This window comes from Carlito syrichta, unplaced genomic scaffold (assembly GCF_000164805.1).
Source record: "Carlito syrichta isolate Samal-C Ts95f unplaced genomic scaffold, Tarsius_syrichta-2.0.1 Scaffold314720, whole genome shotgun sequence".
Taxonomy (NCBI): Eukaryota; Metazoa; Chordata; class Mammalia; order Primates; family Tarsiidae; genus Carlito; species Carlito syrichta.
The window spans coordinates 93,970-110,449 of NW_007258816.1; the positions used below are offsets into that span (position 1 = coordinate 93,970).

General features: G+C 35.5%; 1 protein-coding gene across 1 annotated transcript in view; it reads right to left on the minus strand.

Moving 5' to 3' along the window:
* The window catches only part of PPP1R9A (protein phosphatase 1 regulatory subunit 9A), a gene marked incomplete at its 3' end in the record, with an annotated part of 289,697 nt that overhangs the window by 92,217 nt on the left and 181,000 nt on the right, over positions 1-16,480 (minus strand). The window contains exon 4 of the mRNA XM_008071775.1: positions 14,801-14,905. Coding sequence (XP_008069966.1) covers positions 14,801-14,905 — 105 coding nt within the window. The remainder of the gene's footprint in view (positions 1-14,800; positions 14,906-16,480) is intronic.

Here is a 16,480-nt window from a genome sequence, read left to right on the forward strand (position 1 = left end):
TCCAGCTACCTGGAAGGCTGAGGCAGAAGGATCACCGGAGCCCAGCAGGTTGAGGCAGCGGTGGCCGGGAGCAGCCACTGCACTCCAGTCTGGGCGACAGAGTGAGACTCCAACTCAAAAAAAAAAAAAAGATACAGAAAGTCTTTAATGTGCTAAAGTAATGTAAACATATAATGACTATCCTGAATGCATTATAAATAAATAAATATTATATATATAAATGTCAGAAATTATGTCTGGTAATACAAATAAAACTCAATTCAGAAACGTATATCCTGCAATGGCAGTTTTAGATACACCCAGATTGACCTTGTATCTTTATTGCACGTACCATAGAGTAAGATTTGGGAGAATATCACTTAACTATAAAGGTGACAGATAGATGAAAGCACTTAATGTACAAAATGCATGTTAATTAAAAACAGCAGTCAAGCTCAAAGTAAAGGGCAAATTAGAATTCAGATCCATTTAAGTCATAAAATCCCTAAATTCATTTGAAAATTAGATTGTCAGATCTTTTAGTTTAACAGTTTCTTCTAAGAAAGAAGTTCATTTTCTCTGAAAGACAAGCATTACTCAGAATGCAATTCAGGGAAAGAAAAAGATGAATTCAGAAATTATCCACTTGCCAAAGATTTAAAACTACTGCTGCTAATTTCAGAGATGAATGAAGTTGATTAAGGGGAAGACCTTATGAGAGATTTTAAAGTAGAAAATTATTCTTCAAAAGCCCAAATTATAATAGATTATATGATAAATTATATAATCATATATTACAATAAATCAAAACTCTAGTATGACGTGCAAGTTTCTTCCTGTCCTTAAAAAAATAATCCCTAATTATGAACCAGAATCATTTGTGATTTTCAAAGTAAAAGAATAAATGCATGTATAATCATTAAAGTTTCAGATAAAATAAGAATTGTTAAATACTGCATAGGAAACCAGCATTTTAAATTGTAAAGGCACAGATGCTCAAATCACAGCTTGGTTTTTACAATTTGCCCTACAATTTAACATAATCCACTATTTGCCCAATCCTGGCTTGTACTCAAAATCACTTTATAGTCTGATAAAACAGAGATGATTTGCAATTGCATGTAAGACAGACAATGCACCCCATGAAACTCACTTTCAAAACTGTTATGCTAAAGGACACACATCTCTTCATGCAAGTAGCCACATGAGTTGTGGTGCAGCATAGGTACACACATCCTTAGAGCTTCATAATCCAGGAAACCTACATCTCAGATGGGCAGTAACAGAATGTCACCCTGGAGAGTATGTTCCACCAGGAAAGCTTACAGAGGTGAACCAAACTACTGCCCACCTCACTTTCCTCTCATGAACATCAGTGTTCAACCCACGTGCTGGAAGGAGCGATAAGAGAACAAAATGTGGTACACACATGACAACACTTGAATGCACTACTGTTATCAGGACAACATGGACAAAATCTCCAATGTTGAAAATGTATAAAATTCAAATTACCTTTTATGTGTCCTTATGTGCTTGGTCTATTTTAAGCTATCTTTATGAATAGGTCCTATAAGATTAAATGTACAATCTAACATGTATAGGCATAATTCAATAGAAAATATAAAATTTAAACTACATTATTATGTCAATTGTGGATTCAGAGTATGGACATGCAACTCAGGGGTTCAAAGGGCCTGAAAACAGGAAAATAGTTCTGGCAGGACAAACCCCAACTATAAACACCACCTGCTGGTCCTGTGATCCTGGTTGTATTTCTATGCCTTAGTTTCCATATTTGTAAAGTGAATATAATATGTATAATAAATTAATATTATATAAAAATCTTAACTAAGTACCTGGTGCTTAGAGAGTGTTTAGTAAATGTTTGCTAGGCAGTGAATTATTAACTAGATAAGGTAGAGTTTATTTAAAATACTGTACATACCCTCTCAATTACCTTGTATTTGATCACAGTTATGACAATAGAGCTGGTTTTTTTGTGTGAGTCCACTATAGGAAAAAGATCAAATTCTTATGCTGAAGTGCGTCCTGAACACCTTAATTTCAGTTGCCACTGAAATATAAAAATATAGATCTTCATGATCACTTTTATTGAATTTTTAAAATCTTTATAATTGTAACAATAAAGTCAGCAATAATCAGTTCTTCTAAATACATGTGGCCTAATCAACTGCTATTATGGCACAACTCTGATTTAAATCTTACACATTCCCTCAAACTGATAGGACAATACATGGAGTCGAATCAGCCTGTTCTGAACTTAAAGTTTAAGAGTGAGAGATTTTTTTCTTGTCACTTTCTAATATTTTTCTGTGTTTCAATAGGATACAGTGTCATCTTTTTATTATTTAGCTCTAAAACATAAGATAACAGAAAACAAACTCTAATGAATACCTAATTTAATTGTGCTTATATTGAATATATTTCTAAGGTTATATTAAGTATTTTCTTTCTTATTTTAGACTCAGGGAGTACACATGCTTGTATTTTCTAAGCCAAATAATGCAATATCAAGACTAAAATCTACAATGAGCAAGAATGTGGAAATTCCCACACTGGCCTGTAAGACACGATTCACTGTTATGCACAATCGCAAAGGCTCTGATAAAGAGTGAAACTCTCAACAGCCTCTCGTGTTGCAAAGTCAACAAAAACAGGGTTGAAGTGAGAGCAGTGAAGTAAAAATATTTCAAGATTTACTCCATTTCAAATGGAAATCTGAGATGCACCAACGACCTTAAATAAAAATAGAAGAAACAAAAGTTTCCATATTTAGAAATTACACACTCAGGTGTGTAAACAAATACAAACATACATATCCATAAAAAAACTCACTTGTCAGTCTCTTATATTTTCCTTAAAATAAGATAACCTCTTCCATAAAGGATAGATACATATTTAAGACCCTCAAATTAATTGTTTTCTATGTGCATAACTACTATTTCTATAAAATCATTACCTCTAGAAGTTTTGAATGGCTTCATGTCAAGAAGTCATTAAATCTACATGTCAGAAATAAAAGAACAATAAATGAATAGTTATTGATGAAGGGTCGCAGGTACTTTCCAGAAAGCAGTTAAAGTTTAATGAAAATGACACCGATGGGCAAATAGATAAACTATCAGAAATTTCTTCCTATTGAAACAAGCCTCTCACCTATAAAATCACTTTTCTGTAGCTGCTGTCAGTATGGGAACAGCTGTCTGAAGCTAAAAAGAACACCTAACTCTTTCACCAGAGTTGTCTCTTTAAAGTGTGTTACAAACATTACCATGTCTTCTTTACATTTTCTATTTTTAAGGCAAAGGGCTGTAGAATTTTTAACTTTTATGTATAGATGGAAAAATGTTTACATCTCTCACCATCTTGGTCAATGTTTCTTAAATAGCCCTAAGTTTTTCACAGTATTTCTTAAGTCAAGGTTATGCAGTGGCATAACATTAATCTATCTGTCCATGAGCTGTCTGTCTGACAATCCAATCATCCTACTGGCTACTTATCCTCACTGTGGTAGGGAGCTTCTAAAATGGACCCAGGCGATGATCACTGACTCCTGATATTCATGTCTTACGTAATTCTTTACCCTTGAGGGTGGGCTGGACATATTGATTCAGTTTTATCAAATAAAACCAAACTGATGGGATGTCACTTCAGACCTTAGGTTATAAAAGGTGGTGGACTCCATCCTTGGATGACTCTCTGGGGAAGCCAGTGGCCATGTTACCAGGCATCCCAGTCGAGAGGCCCACGTGAGGTAGCTGGGAAGAGGACCACGGAAACCATGGGGGTAATAAGGATCTGTAGTTTGAGGTCACTAAATTTTAAAGTTATGTTATGCAACACAGGAATCTCCACTATGCCAAGGGCAAACAAGACAGGTAAGGCCCTGCTAACAGTCATAGACTCGAGAAAACATGAGTTTTTCTGGCAAAAAGTCAATAATAAAAAAGGATTTTAAACATAAAAGTGTAGAGCACCATAAAATCTACGGACCACTGAGGAACTTCAGTTTGATTGCATCTGCCTTTGTTTAAGAGACAAGGTCCTTCTTTACAAATCACTATCGCCATCAATGATAAGTAATTAGCATTATGCTTTTAAACTAATCATAGTAATTGTTCCACATTTTAAAATACAGTTCTGAAGTCAAATTTACATCCAATAATATTGACCAAATTTAAGTTGTGGCCAGGTGCAATGGCTCAAGACTGTAATTCTAGCACTTTGGGAGGCCGAGGCAAAAGGATTGCCTGAGCCCACAGTTTCGAGATCAGCCTAGGCAACATGGTGAAACCTCTTCTCTACAATAAATCAAAAAATTAGCCGGGCGTGGTAGTGCACACCTATAGTTCTGGCTACTTGGAAGGATCACCTGAGCACAGCAGGTCGACAGTGGGGTAGCTTTAGTGTGCCACTGCACTCCAGTCTGGGAAACGGAGTGAGATTTCAATTCAAAAAAAAAAAAAAAAAAAAATTCTCAAAGAGAAACTTTATCAATGTGTAAGAGGTGAAACAAAAAATGACAGGAATATTAAAAGGAACCAAAATTGACAAGTTCAAAAACTATTTTGAGCAGTGGAGAAAGTGTCTCGATAGGTATAAAAATGGAGAGTACTTTGAAAGTGACTGAAGTTTAAACATGTAAGAATAAATACACTCATTTTTATAAATAAGTTCTGGGAGTTTTTTGGGTGCCCCCTTGTAAATGGAGTCAGGCAGTAAAAACACTTTTGTGTTTGGCTCAGTATAATGGTTTTGAGACACAAACATGGTGTTGAATGTATTGATGGTTTGTTCCTTGGTATTGCTGAGAAATCTTTGTTTGTATGGGATATAATAAATTGCATATATACATTTATCAGTTAAAGGAGATGTGGCTGGCTTCCAGTTTTTAGCTATTATGAATAAAGCTCCTATAAGCATGAAAGTATGAATCTTTGTGTAAATATGGGGGTTTTTTTTGTGTGTTCCTGAGTAAATAACAAGGTGAAATTGCTGGCTGGCATGACATACCGGCTTAATTTTGTAAGCACCTGCCAAAGTCTTCTGCAGTGTTCATGCTACTTTGCATTCCCATTAGCAATGAATAAACATTCAAGTTGGTCCCTTTGCTTGTCAATGCATAGTACTATCAGTCTTTTCTGAAATTGTAGTACCTCAGTGTAGATTTAATTTGCATTCCCCTAGTAATTAATAATGCTGAGTAGCATTTCATGTACTTAACTGTTAGCTCCTTTGGTGAACTGTCTCTTTAGGTGATTTTCACATTAAAAACACCCATTATATGCTTATTAAAATAAATTTATTAGATTATAAATGTTATCTGTATTGTCTCAATAGTACTCCTTTATTAGAAAACTATTTTACAAATTTGCTTTCTGTGTCTTGCTTTTTCATTTTCTTAAGGACATTTTTTAAACAAATGTTTTAAATTTTGATGGAGTTTATCATTTTGTCATCTTATACTTCTTGTTTTTGTGTCCTAAAAATATTAAATTAACTTAAGAGCATAAAAATTTTGCCTAGGCCTGGCTCAGTGGTTCACTCTGTAATCCTAGTAATTTGGGAGGCTGAGGCAAGTGGATTGCCTGCAGGTTTGAGACCAGCCCAAGCAATTTGGTGAGACCTCTTCTCTACAATAAATTAAAAAATTAGCCAGGTGTGGTAGCGCGTGCCTGTAGTTCTGGCTACTTGGAAGGCTGAGGGGGAAGGATCGCTGGAGCCCATATGGTCAATGCTGGGGTGGCCATGAGCGTGCCACTGCACTCCAGCCTGGGCACTCCAGCCTGAGACTCCAACTCAAAAAAAAATCTTTTTCCTGTTTTCTAGAAACTTATTGTTTTAGTTGCTGTATGTAGGTTTATGATCAATTTTGAACTATTTTTTAAGCACACTGTGAGATGATAGTCAAGACTTTTTTCTTTTTGTTCTATTTTTAATGAGACTATCCAATTTTTCTAGCACTATTTGTTAAAAAGACTACAATTTCCTCCACTAAATTATCTTAGTGCCTTTGGGAGAAAAAAAACACCAATTATTTATATCTGTGCAGGTCAATATTGCAACTTTTTATTCTGCTAAATTAATCTATATTTCTATTCTCATGCCTCAACCAGACTGGTTAATTAGTATAACTTTCAGGCAGAAAACACCCTCTAACTTTTTTTAAAGTAATAACCTCTACAAAATAATCTTGTTAAAATTTTATTGGAGTTATGTTTAATCTACAGATTAATTTAGGAAACATTGTGATCTTAAGAATACTAAGTATTCTGATCCACAAACATGGTCAATTTCTTCCCTCATTTAACTTGTCTTTATTCTCTCTCAGCAATATTTTGTTGTTTTAAGTATGGAAGTCTTCAATATTTTATGATATTTGTCCTTAAGTACTTAATATTTTTGATGCTATCATAAATGTTATTTTTAGTTTGAATTTTTAAATTTTTGTGTTGCTGTACATGAAATTTGATTTTTCATAGCAACCTTATCTTCTGCTTACCCACTCAGTCATCCCTGCTAGCAGCTTCTTTTTCAGATTCCCTGGGCCTGTCCCACAGTCACCGGTGTATAAATGGCCCCATCATCTGTGAGAAAGCTTTCACTTCACTTTTGGTCTTTGTGCCTTCCGTTTCTTACCACTGTGAACTAACTATGGTCTCTAATAAAACATTGAATGAAAGCAGTGAAGGTGGACATACCTACATCATGTATGTGTGGTGTGTGTGTGTGTGTGTGTGTTTTATTTTTTTGATTTGGAGTCCACTCTATAATCCAGGCTGGAGTGCAGTGGCAGGCTCACAGCTGTTGTAGCCTTGATATCCTGGACTCGGGCAATCTTTCTGCCACAGCCTTCCAAGTAACTGGAAATACAGGTGCATGCCACCACACCTGACTAGTTTTTTTATTTATTGTAGAGATGAGGTCTCACTATGTTGCTCAGGCTGGTGCCGATCCCTGGGCTCAGGCAATCCTTTCATCTTCACATTTCAAAGTGCTGGGATTACAGGTGTGAACCACCATGACGGCTGCATTGTTTTTAATTCCTTGGGGAAGGCATTAGTTCTTTCAGCATTAATTCTGTTATCAGTTGTGGGTTTCAGTTAGATGCCATTTATCTCACAGAGGAAGTTCTCTTCTATTTCAAGTTTCCTGAGAGTTATTTTTTGTTTGTTTGTTTTTGCTTTGCTTGGTTTGATTTTTTTTGAGACTTGTTGCCTAGGTTGGAGTGCAGTGGTGTAATTACTACAGTTCATCACAACCTTGCCCTCCTGGGCTCAGGCAGTCCTTCTAGCTCAGCCTTCTGAGTAGCTGGGACTACAGGTATGCACCACCACACCCAGTTAATTTTTGTATTTTTTGTAGAAGCGAGGTCTACAACTCTTAGGCTCAAGTAATCCTCCTGCCTCGGCCTCCCAAAGTGCGGAGATTACAGGTGTGAGCCACTGCACCTGGCTTAGAGTTTTGTTTTTGTTTTTTTTAACCTACATGTATTAAGATGAACAAACAAGCTTTCTCCTTTATCCTTGTTAGAATGGAAAATTCCACAGTTTGGTTTATAAACATAAAATCAACCATGCATTCAAATGATAAATATCATTGGCAATTAGATTTATAATTCTACCTGGATTTCTGTATCTACATTTATAAGGAATATTGATTTATAGTAATTCTTACTTTAATGCCTCTTTGGATTTTAATATAATAATATTGGCTTCAAGAAAGTTGTTGAGAGATGTAACTTCTGTGTTCTGGAAGAGTTTGTGTTGAATTGGTATTATTTCTACCTCTAATGTTTGGTAAGATTCTGGTGAAACCAACTGGACCTGGAGTTTTCTTTGTGAGAGGCCTTAACTCTCAATTAATCTTCATGTACACACACATACATATACCATACATACATAATAGTTTCTTGATTGTGAGTTATCATAATCATTAGTAAAAAAATTCTTCATAATATTGATTAATATTTATAATAAGTGGGGAATCTGTAACAATGTCCTCTCTTTCTTCTAACTTGTGTCTTCTCTATTTTCTTAATCAAATAAGTCTGACAATTTTACCAATGTTATTAATCTACTCAAAAATGTATTACTAAAATTTATTTTGTCTAGTATCAATAGCCATACTAATGCTCTTTTGATTAAGTTAGTATGATTTTTTTTCTGTCCTCCTGTTTAAATCATATTTAACATTTGTTTTTTTAAAGAATCTAATGCAACAATCTCTGTTTTTAAATTACATTAACAGATAGACCACTTATATTTAATATAGTTACCGATCAGTTTGGGCTTAAATTTATCATCTTGCTATTTGTTTTCTATTCATTTCTTCGCTTTTTTGCCTTCTTTTGGATTATGTACTTTCGTAACTCTATAAACTATTTTATAACTCTATAAGTCTTTTATCTCCTATGTTAACCTATTAGCTACAACACTTTGTTGTGTTTTTTAGTGTTCATTTATGTCTTACAGTCTTACTTCAATTTATCACAGTCTATCTTCAAGCAGTATAATACCATATCATATACAGTATAACTACCTTACAAAAATATACTTCTATTACTTTATAAAAGTCACCAAGCTAACTGCTCTACATTTTACTGCTTGATGTAAATCTCAACAACACAGTCATTATCTTTGCTCTAAAAAGTTAACAATCCTTTAAATTTCCTTTTTTTTTTTTTGAGTTGGAGTCTCACTCTGTCGCCCTGGCTGGAGTGCAATGGCACACTCACGGCCAATCCCAGCATCGACCTGCTGGGCTCCTGTGATCCCTCTGTCTCAGCTTTCCAAGTAGCTAGAACTACAGGCACGTGCTACCATGCCCAGCTAAATTTTTTTATTCATTGTAGAGAAGAGGTCTCACCAAGTTGCTTGGGCTGGTCTTGAACCCATGGGCTCAGGCAATCCACTCGCCTCGGCCTTCCAAAGTACTGGGATTACAGGCTGAGTCACCAAGCCTAGTCAATCCTATAAATTTTCTAAAATTCATAAGACTTTTATATTTATCCACATATTCATAGTTTGTTTCTCTTCATTCCTTTATGTAGATCTGGAATTTCATTTTGTATGATTGACTTTAAAAACAACTTCCTCTACCACTTGTTATAATGCTATCCTGCTGGCAATAGATTCTTTCAGCTTTTGTGTGTAAGCTTTCATTTCACTCTTGTTTTCAAAAGCTATTTCTTAAGTATAAAATTCCAATTTTTCTTTCAGAAACTTAAAAAGTATGACCCACTTACCTTGGTGCTGCATTATTTCCAATGAAGAGTCTGCTCTCTTCTTGTCTTTTGTTCTCTGTATAATTTGTCTTTTGTCTCAAGATGTTTTTTTGTTTGTTTGTTTTTTCAGGCAGTGCCTCACTCTGTCACCCAGGTTGGAGTGGTGCTGTGACATGATCACAGTTCACCACAGCCTCAGCCTCAGGGCTCAAATCAATCCTCCTGCCTCAGTCTCCCAAGTAGCTCAAACTACAGGCTCGTGCCACCATGCCCAGCTTTTATTGTATTTATTTTTGTAGAGCGAGGTCTTGCTATGGTGCCCAGGCTAGTTTTGAACTCCTGGCCTCAAGCAATCCTCCCACTTTGGCCTCTCAAATAGCTAGAATTTCAGGCAGAGCCAACACACCTGGTCTGATTTTGCTTTTATAATTTTTCTCTTTACTAATGATTTTTTAAAATTTGATTATGATTTACCTTCATGTAGTTTTATTCATATTCCTCCTGTTTGGGATTTAGTGAATTTCTTGAACTTCTGATATTATAAATCTTTAAAATTTCACCTAACTATGGAAATGTTTCAGCTACTATCTCTTTAGGTAACTTTTCTGGCATCCCTATTTCCAATCTTTTTAAAATTCTGAGAGCATATAATTCTGAGAAGCTTATAAATTGTGTCACAGCTCTCTTTCACTCTGTTCATTTTCTAGTCTTTAATTCTGTGTGTACATTTATACAGTTTCTCTTAGTATGTCTTCAAGTTAACTAATCTTTTCTTTTTCTTTTTTTTCTTTTTTTCCGAGTTGGAGTCTCACTCTGTGGCCCAGACTGGAGTGCAGTGGCTGCTCCCGGCCACCGCAGCCTCGACCTGCTGTGCTTTGGCGATCCTTCCGCCTCAGCCTTCCATGTAGCTGGAACTACAGGCGTGCACTACCACGCCCGGCTAATTTTTGATTTATTGTAGAGATGAGGTCATGTCAAGTTGCCCGGGTGGGTCTCAAACCCGCGGGTTCAGGCAATCCACTCACCTCGGCCTCCCAAAGCATGGGATTACAGGCTGAGCCACCGAGCCCGGCACTAATCTTTTCTTCTGCAGATTTGAATCTGTTGTCAATCTCATCCAGTGAGTACTTCATAATAGGTACTGCATTTTTCATTTTATGAGTATGAAGGGAGTCTTCTTTATATTTTTTTGTGTATCTACTTCTCATACTCAGTCCTTTCTCTTGGTAGAATTCCACACTGAAGCTATCCAGTCCTGGACTTTTTGTTGTTGGAAGATTTTTTTTATTGCTGGTTCAATTTCATTAGTTATTAAGTTTTTATATTTCTTTCTTCCTGATTTAATGTTGGCAGGTTGTGTGTATCCAGAAATAAATCCATTTCCTCTAAGTTTTCCAGTTTGTTTGGTTTGTTTTATTTTTATTAGACCTTCCTTTAGTTTACCTATCTTCATTTATGTTTTACTGTATATAGGAGAAAAAAGGGAAAAAAAATCTCAGTGGCACCTTCAACACTCTACCTTTAAATGTCATGATTTAAACGGCTCAGTCAGTTTATTAGATATTTTTCCACTTTCCACATTACTAGAGGTAACATTTTTGCTAAACTTTCTGCCTTTACATTACAAAGACCTGCTTCTTCCAGGTTTCCATAACATTGACATTTTCCTACTGAAGCTGCCCCTCACAGGTTTCTGCTAATAGTTTCTGTAAGAGCTCCTTGGCTTTTACTACATTCTCCTCAAAGTTCTTCTACCTCACCAACACTGTAGTTCTGAAGCCACTCCTACATTGTCATGCCTCTGTTATAACTGTAGTCCACATTCTGGTACCCAAATCTGTATATATTTGCTGATATAAACTGGTCCCCAATTTATGAACATTTACTATCTTCCACAGTTTCTGTGAGAATTCAGGGGAGGCTTGTCTGGACAGTTGTGGCTTAGTGATTCTCACAAAGATCAACCAGATGTTAGTTGGAGCCGCAGGCATCTGAGCACTCTACCAAGGCTGGAGGGTCTCCTTCCAGTGTGCCTCCCCACAGGGCTAGCAAGCTGGTGCTGGCTGTTGGCAAGCTTTAGTTATCCTTGTATAGGAATATGCACATCAGTGTTGGAAAGACTTTGAAAATGCAGCTGAATTTCTCCAGAGATGGGATTCAAAACCAAGATAAAAGTCACAATGTCTTTTATAACCTAACCTCAGAAGTCATAGACCAGTACTTCTTTCATATTCAAATAATCATACAGACTACTCAATATGGTAGGGGACCAAAAAGAGAAAGTCAATACCAGAAAGAAAGGGTCATTAGATGAATGCTGAATAGAAACCATAGTGATGTGATGGAGACTGACTTGGGGTCTGGGCACATAAATATCATAATATGAGAATAACTCATTCAGAGAAGAAATGATTTTTGAACTGAGACTCGATAAAGAGGAATTAGCCAAGTAAGTATCATGTGGTACAGTTTTGTTTTTTTAATGGAGTAGGAAGGGATGGCAGAAGGCACGGAATGGTGTAAATATGGATAAATACTTGGAGCAAGTCCAACTTGATGGGCCTTTTAGAAAGCCATATGAAGATGTCAAGTAGGAAGCTGGATATATTATTCTCAAGTTTTGGGTAGAGAGAATGGAGCTAGAGATGGAAATGGAAAATAAAAAATAAGGCACAGAACATCTAATGCAGGTCATGGCTGACTAATAAGTTGGTAATCTGAAACATAAAACAGAAGAAAGTCTCAGAACATATTAGCAAAAATATAGGCTGGGCTCGGTTTGTAATCCCACGCTTTGGGAGGCCGAGGTGAGTGGATTGCCTGAGTTCACGGGTTCGAGACCCACCTGGGCAACTTGGCAAGACCTCATCTCTACAATAAATCAAAAAAATTATCCGGGCATGGTGGTGCGCGCCTGTAGTTCCAGTTACTTGGAAGGCTGAGGCAGAAGGATCGCCGGAGCCCAGCAGGTCGAGGCTGCAGTGGGCGGGAGTGTGCCACTGCCCTCCAGCCTGGGTGACAGAGTGAGACTCCAACTCAAAAAAACAAAAATAAAAACAAAAAATTCAAACAGATCGAGATCCTGAGAGAAAATAAAATTCTAGAGAATACGCCCAGGAAATTTAATCACAAATTGAATACTAGTAGAGAAGAGAGATCTAAGACAATGAAGAAATAAAGCAAACAGTCAAACCATAATGGAAAATGTCTAAAACCCAATATTTCATATTGAACTCCAAGCAGAATTATACAAAAAAAACACAGATTTAGTTACAGCCTGGTAAAAAATTTCAAAAACAATTATGAGGGTAAAAAACCCAAAAGAGAGAATGAAAAGAAAATACCATAAAGGTCTACAAATTAGATTAGCATAAAATTTTTCATCACCAATTGTAAATATTAATAGACAATAGAGGGAAATGTAAATTAAAACAATGAGATTCCACTAGACACTATATCTGAATGGCCAAAGTCTAAAATACTGACAATATCAAATGCTGATAAGGATGTGGAGCAACAGAAACTCTAATTCATTGCTGATAGGAATATTAAATGGATCAGTCACTTTGGAAGACAGGTTGGTCATTTCTTACAAAATTAATCATATACACTTATCATATGATAAGCAGTTATGCTCCTTGCCTGGTATTTGCCCAGAGAAGTTGAAAACTTATGCCCACACAAAAACCTGCATATAGATGTGTATATAGTGTGAGCATTTTCAATTCAATATTCTAAAATTAAAATGCTCCAAATTCCAAATACTTGGAGCATGTCCAATTTGATGGGCCATTTAGAAAGCCATATGCTCAAAGACATAATGCTCAAAAGAAATGCTCATTAGACCATTTCTGATTTTGAATTTTCAGATTAGGGATGCTCAACTAGTAAGTATATAATGCAAATATTCCAGTATCTGACAAAATCCAAATTCCAAACATTTCTGGTTCCGAGCATTTCAGATGAAAGAATTCAACATGAACTAGAGGTAAACACAATAGGTCAATTCCTTTTCCACAACAGCCCTTCATATATTTGGAGATTGCAATTATGTTCTTCCATGAGAGGTGATGAATATCAGAACAGATTAAAGACAGGAGAAAGTGAAATGATAGACCTGTTAAGAAGACATCTGCAGTTTGTGCAAAGCTTGAAATGGTAACACGAAATTATGTGATCAACAGTCAGAAGCAAAAGAAAGGGATGCCTACAATTTCATGTAACTACAAACTCTTTTCAAAATGAAAAATGTTCTTACTAGTTGGATGCATATCTTACTCATTTCACTTTTCAGTTTACTTTAAAGCTGAATGGACAGCTTCAAAACCAAGTTTTATACTGACTTGGGGAATGTTATTTCAAGAACACATCACAATCCACAAAAAGACAATCACCAATTACGTCTACTAAGGGACCCACCCACAGAGTTCTGAGAGAGCGCACAGTTTTCCCTATACTCTTTCCAATTAGTTTACACTTTTCTCAGGGCTGTGGGTATTCTAGAAGTATCAACATAGCGCCCACAGAAGTAGTTTAGGTTGTATTCCTTAAAACATCCTGTTAGCATCAAAGAATGATTTCCAACTGAAAAAGTCTAACACTTAAGCTCATGCTTGTGTAACATGAAACATGCTGCAGTAAAATCCCAGTTTCCTTCAGTGCAGCCATGTTAACTATCAGTATTTTCAGAATATTTCAATTTCATGTGATGATGAGAACACTAATACATACATAATTATACTAAATAATGTCTTCTTAATTAATTATGGAAAACTATAAGACATAAGCAATGCTTTTTAAAAAAAACATAGCCTATGACCAAAAATAAAATAAAATAAAATAAACTGATTTCAAACCTTGACTTCAATTAGCTCAGGGCTGCTTTCTTGTTTGTTTTCCAGCCTACAATATTCACGACTCTGGGGCTGGATAGAAATGTCAAGGTCTAAAAAAAACACTCTAAGTTCTAAAAAGGCAGAAAAGTTCATCAAAGTTTGGTCCTGGCTGATTCTTTAAAACAATATGTATATTTTTAAAATATACTTATTCTCAAATCATTTAACCTCTTTGTTTAAATAACATATATTATTGAATATGTCTATCATTATTTCAACTTACTGTGTAAAGGATTTTATGAAAAGTATTTGGGACCTAGTTCATAATACTTATAACTATAACTAGAAATTCTACCTTCTAAGCAAGTCTTACTGTATTAGCAATAAGGTACACTAACATAGTTCAGTAATTAATCATATTCACACTGTACACCCACGTTTCTTCATATCTTTCTAGAATACTATGTTTTCTAATTTTAAATTCCACTCATATAAACTAAGTATAATTTTAAAAATTGGGCAACCCCTTCGGGTTCCCTCCCACTGTGGGAGCTTTTCTGTTCTCTCAGTAAATCCTGCTTACACACACACACACACAATTAAAATTTAAAGGCAAATTTTTGGTATTTGATAAATTTTTCATTGTAATCATATACATCCACAGGTTAAATTATAGAAATTCAAAATTCAACAAAATATAAAGCAACCAAATGGTACATAAACAAAGACACATATTTACCTGACATTGCCCTTGGTGTTTCTGAGAACTGTTGCTGCAAAATTCTGAGTGACACCTACCAAGCTGATTCCATCCACTTCCACAATCTGGTCATTGACTTGTATTCTTTAGAAAGAGGAAAAAATTACCCACAGTTAATTGACCTAATAATGCATTAGTATTTCCAACAAACAAGTTGACAAGATATGTGATTTTTAAGATACTCTTTATTGATCCAACATTTGTCTTTTATATACAGTCAGCCTTCTATACTGGTGAGTTTCACATTCATGGATTCAACCAATTGCTGATGAAAACTAATCAGAAAAAATAAAATTAAAAATACAACAATAAAAAATACAAATCAAAAAATATAATGACTACTTACACAGCATTTACATTGAGTTTGGTATTTTAAATAATCTAGAGAGGATTTAAAGTATACAGATCTCCTTTAAAGACCTGGTGTTTTATTCTTTCCCTGCATCCTTGACATGTTAGTCCCACATTCAGATTTTGGATCACCAATATGGACATTTCTATAATGTTGATTTTTCCAATCCATGAACATGGGCTATCTTTCCATTTATTTGTGTCTTCTTCAATTTCTTTCATCAGTATATTATAATTTTCAGTATACAGCTTTCTCTGAGTTAAATTCATTTCTAAGTGCTTTATTCTTTTTGATTCTGTTTGTAAATGAGATTGTTTTCTTAATTTTTTTTCAGATAATTCCTTGTTAGTATATAAAACGTGGTTCATTTTTGTATGTTGCTGAATTCATTCAATAGTTATAACAGACTTTTGGTGGATTCTTCAGGATCTACATAATAAGATTATGTCATCTACAGTGACAATTTTACTTCTTCCTTTTCAATCTGGATACCTTTTATTTATTTTTCTTGCCCAAATGCCAAGGTAGGATTTCTAGAACTATGCTGAGAAGTGACAAGAATGGGTATCAGTGTCTTGTTCCTGAACTTAAAGGCAAAATTTTCACCTTTTCATCATTGACAACCCCACAGTTGTCAATATGGGGGTTGTCACAGATGGCCTCCTTTATTGTATTGAGATATGTTTCATTATGGAAAACAGTATAAAGGTTTTTAAAGAAATAAAAATAGAACTACCCTATAGCCCAGCAATCCCACATTGGGAATATATTCACAGGAAATAAAATTACTGCTTTGAATCTCCATTTCCCATCGTTCACAATAACCAAGATATGGAAATAACCTGTGTCTGTCAATAGATGGAATGAATGAAGAAAATGTGATTTTGTACATATGCACATGGACATACACCTGAAGAAATATTGTTCGATTTGAAAAACAACCATTTGCAGCACCATGGATGAATTTGGAGGACAACATGCTAAGTGAAATAAGCCAGACACAGAAAGGCAAATACTGCATGGCCTCACCTACATGTGGAATCTCAAAGTCACACACACAGGAGCAGAGGGTAAAAGGCTGGTTACCAGGGGGCAGTAGGCAGGGAACATGGGGAGACGCTAGTCAAGCAGTAGACATTCTCAGTTGTGAGATGTTTACACTCTGGAGACCTGAGGACAGCAGGGTGATTACAGCTAATAATGATGTATTGCGTACTTGTAATTCCCTCAGAAAGTAGATCTGAACTGCTCTCACCACCAAAGAAATGAATGATGTGAGGTGACAGATATGTCAATTAGCTTGACTG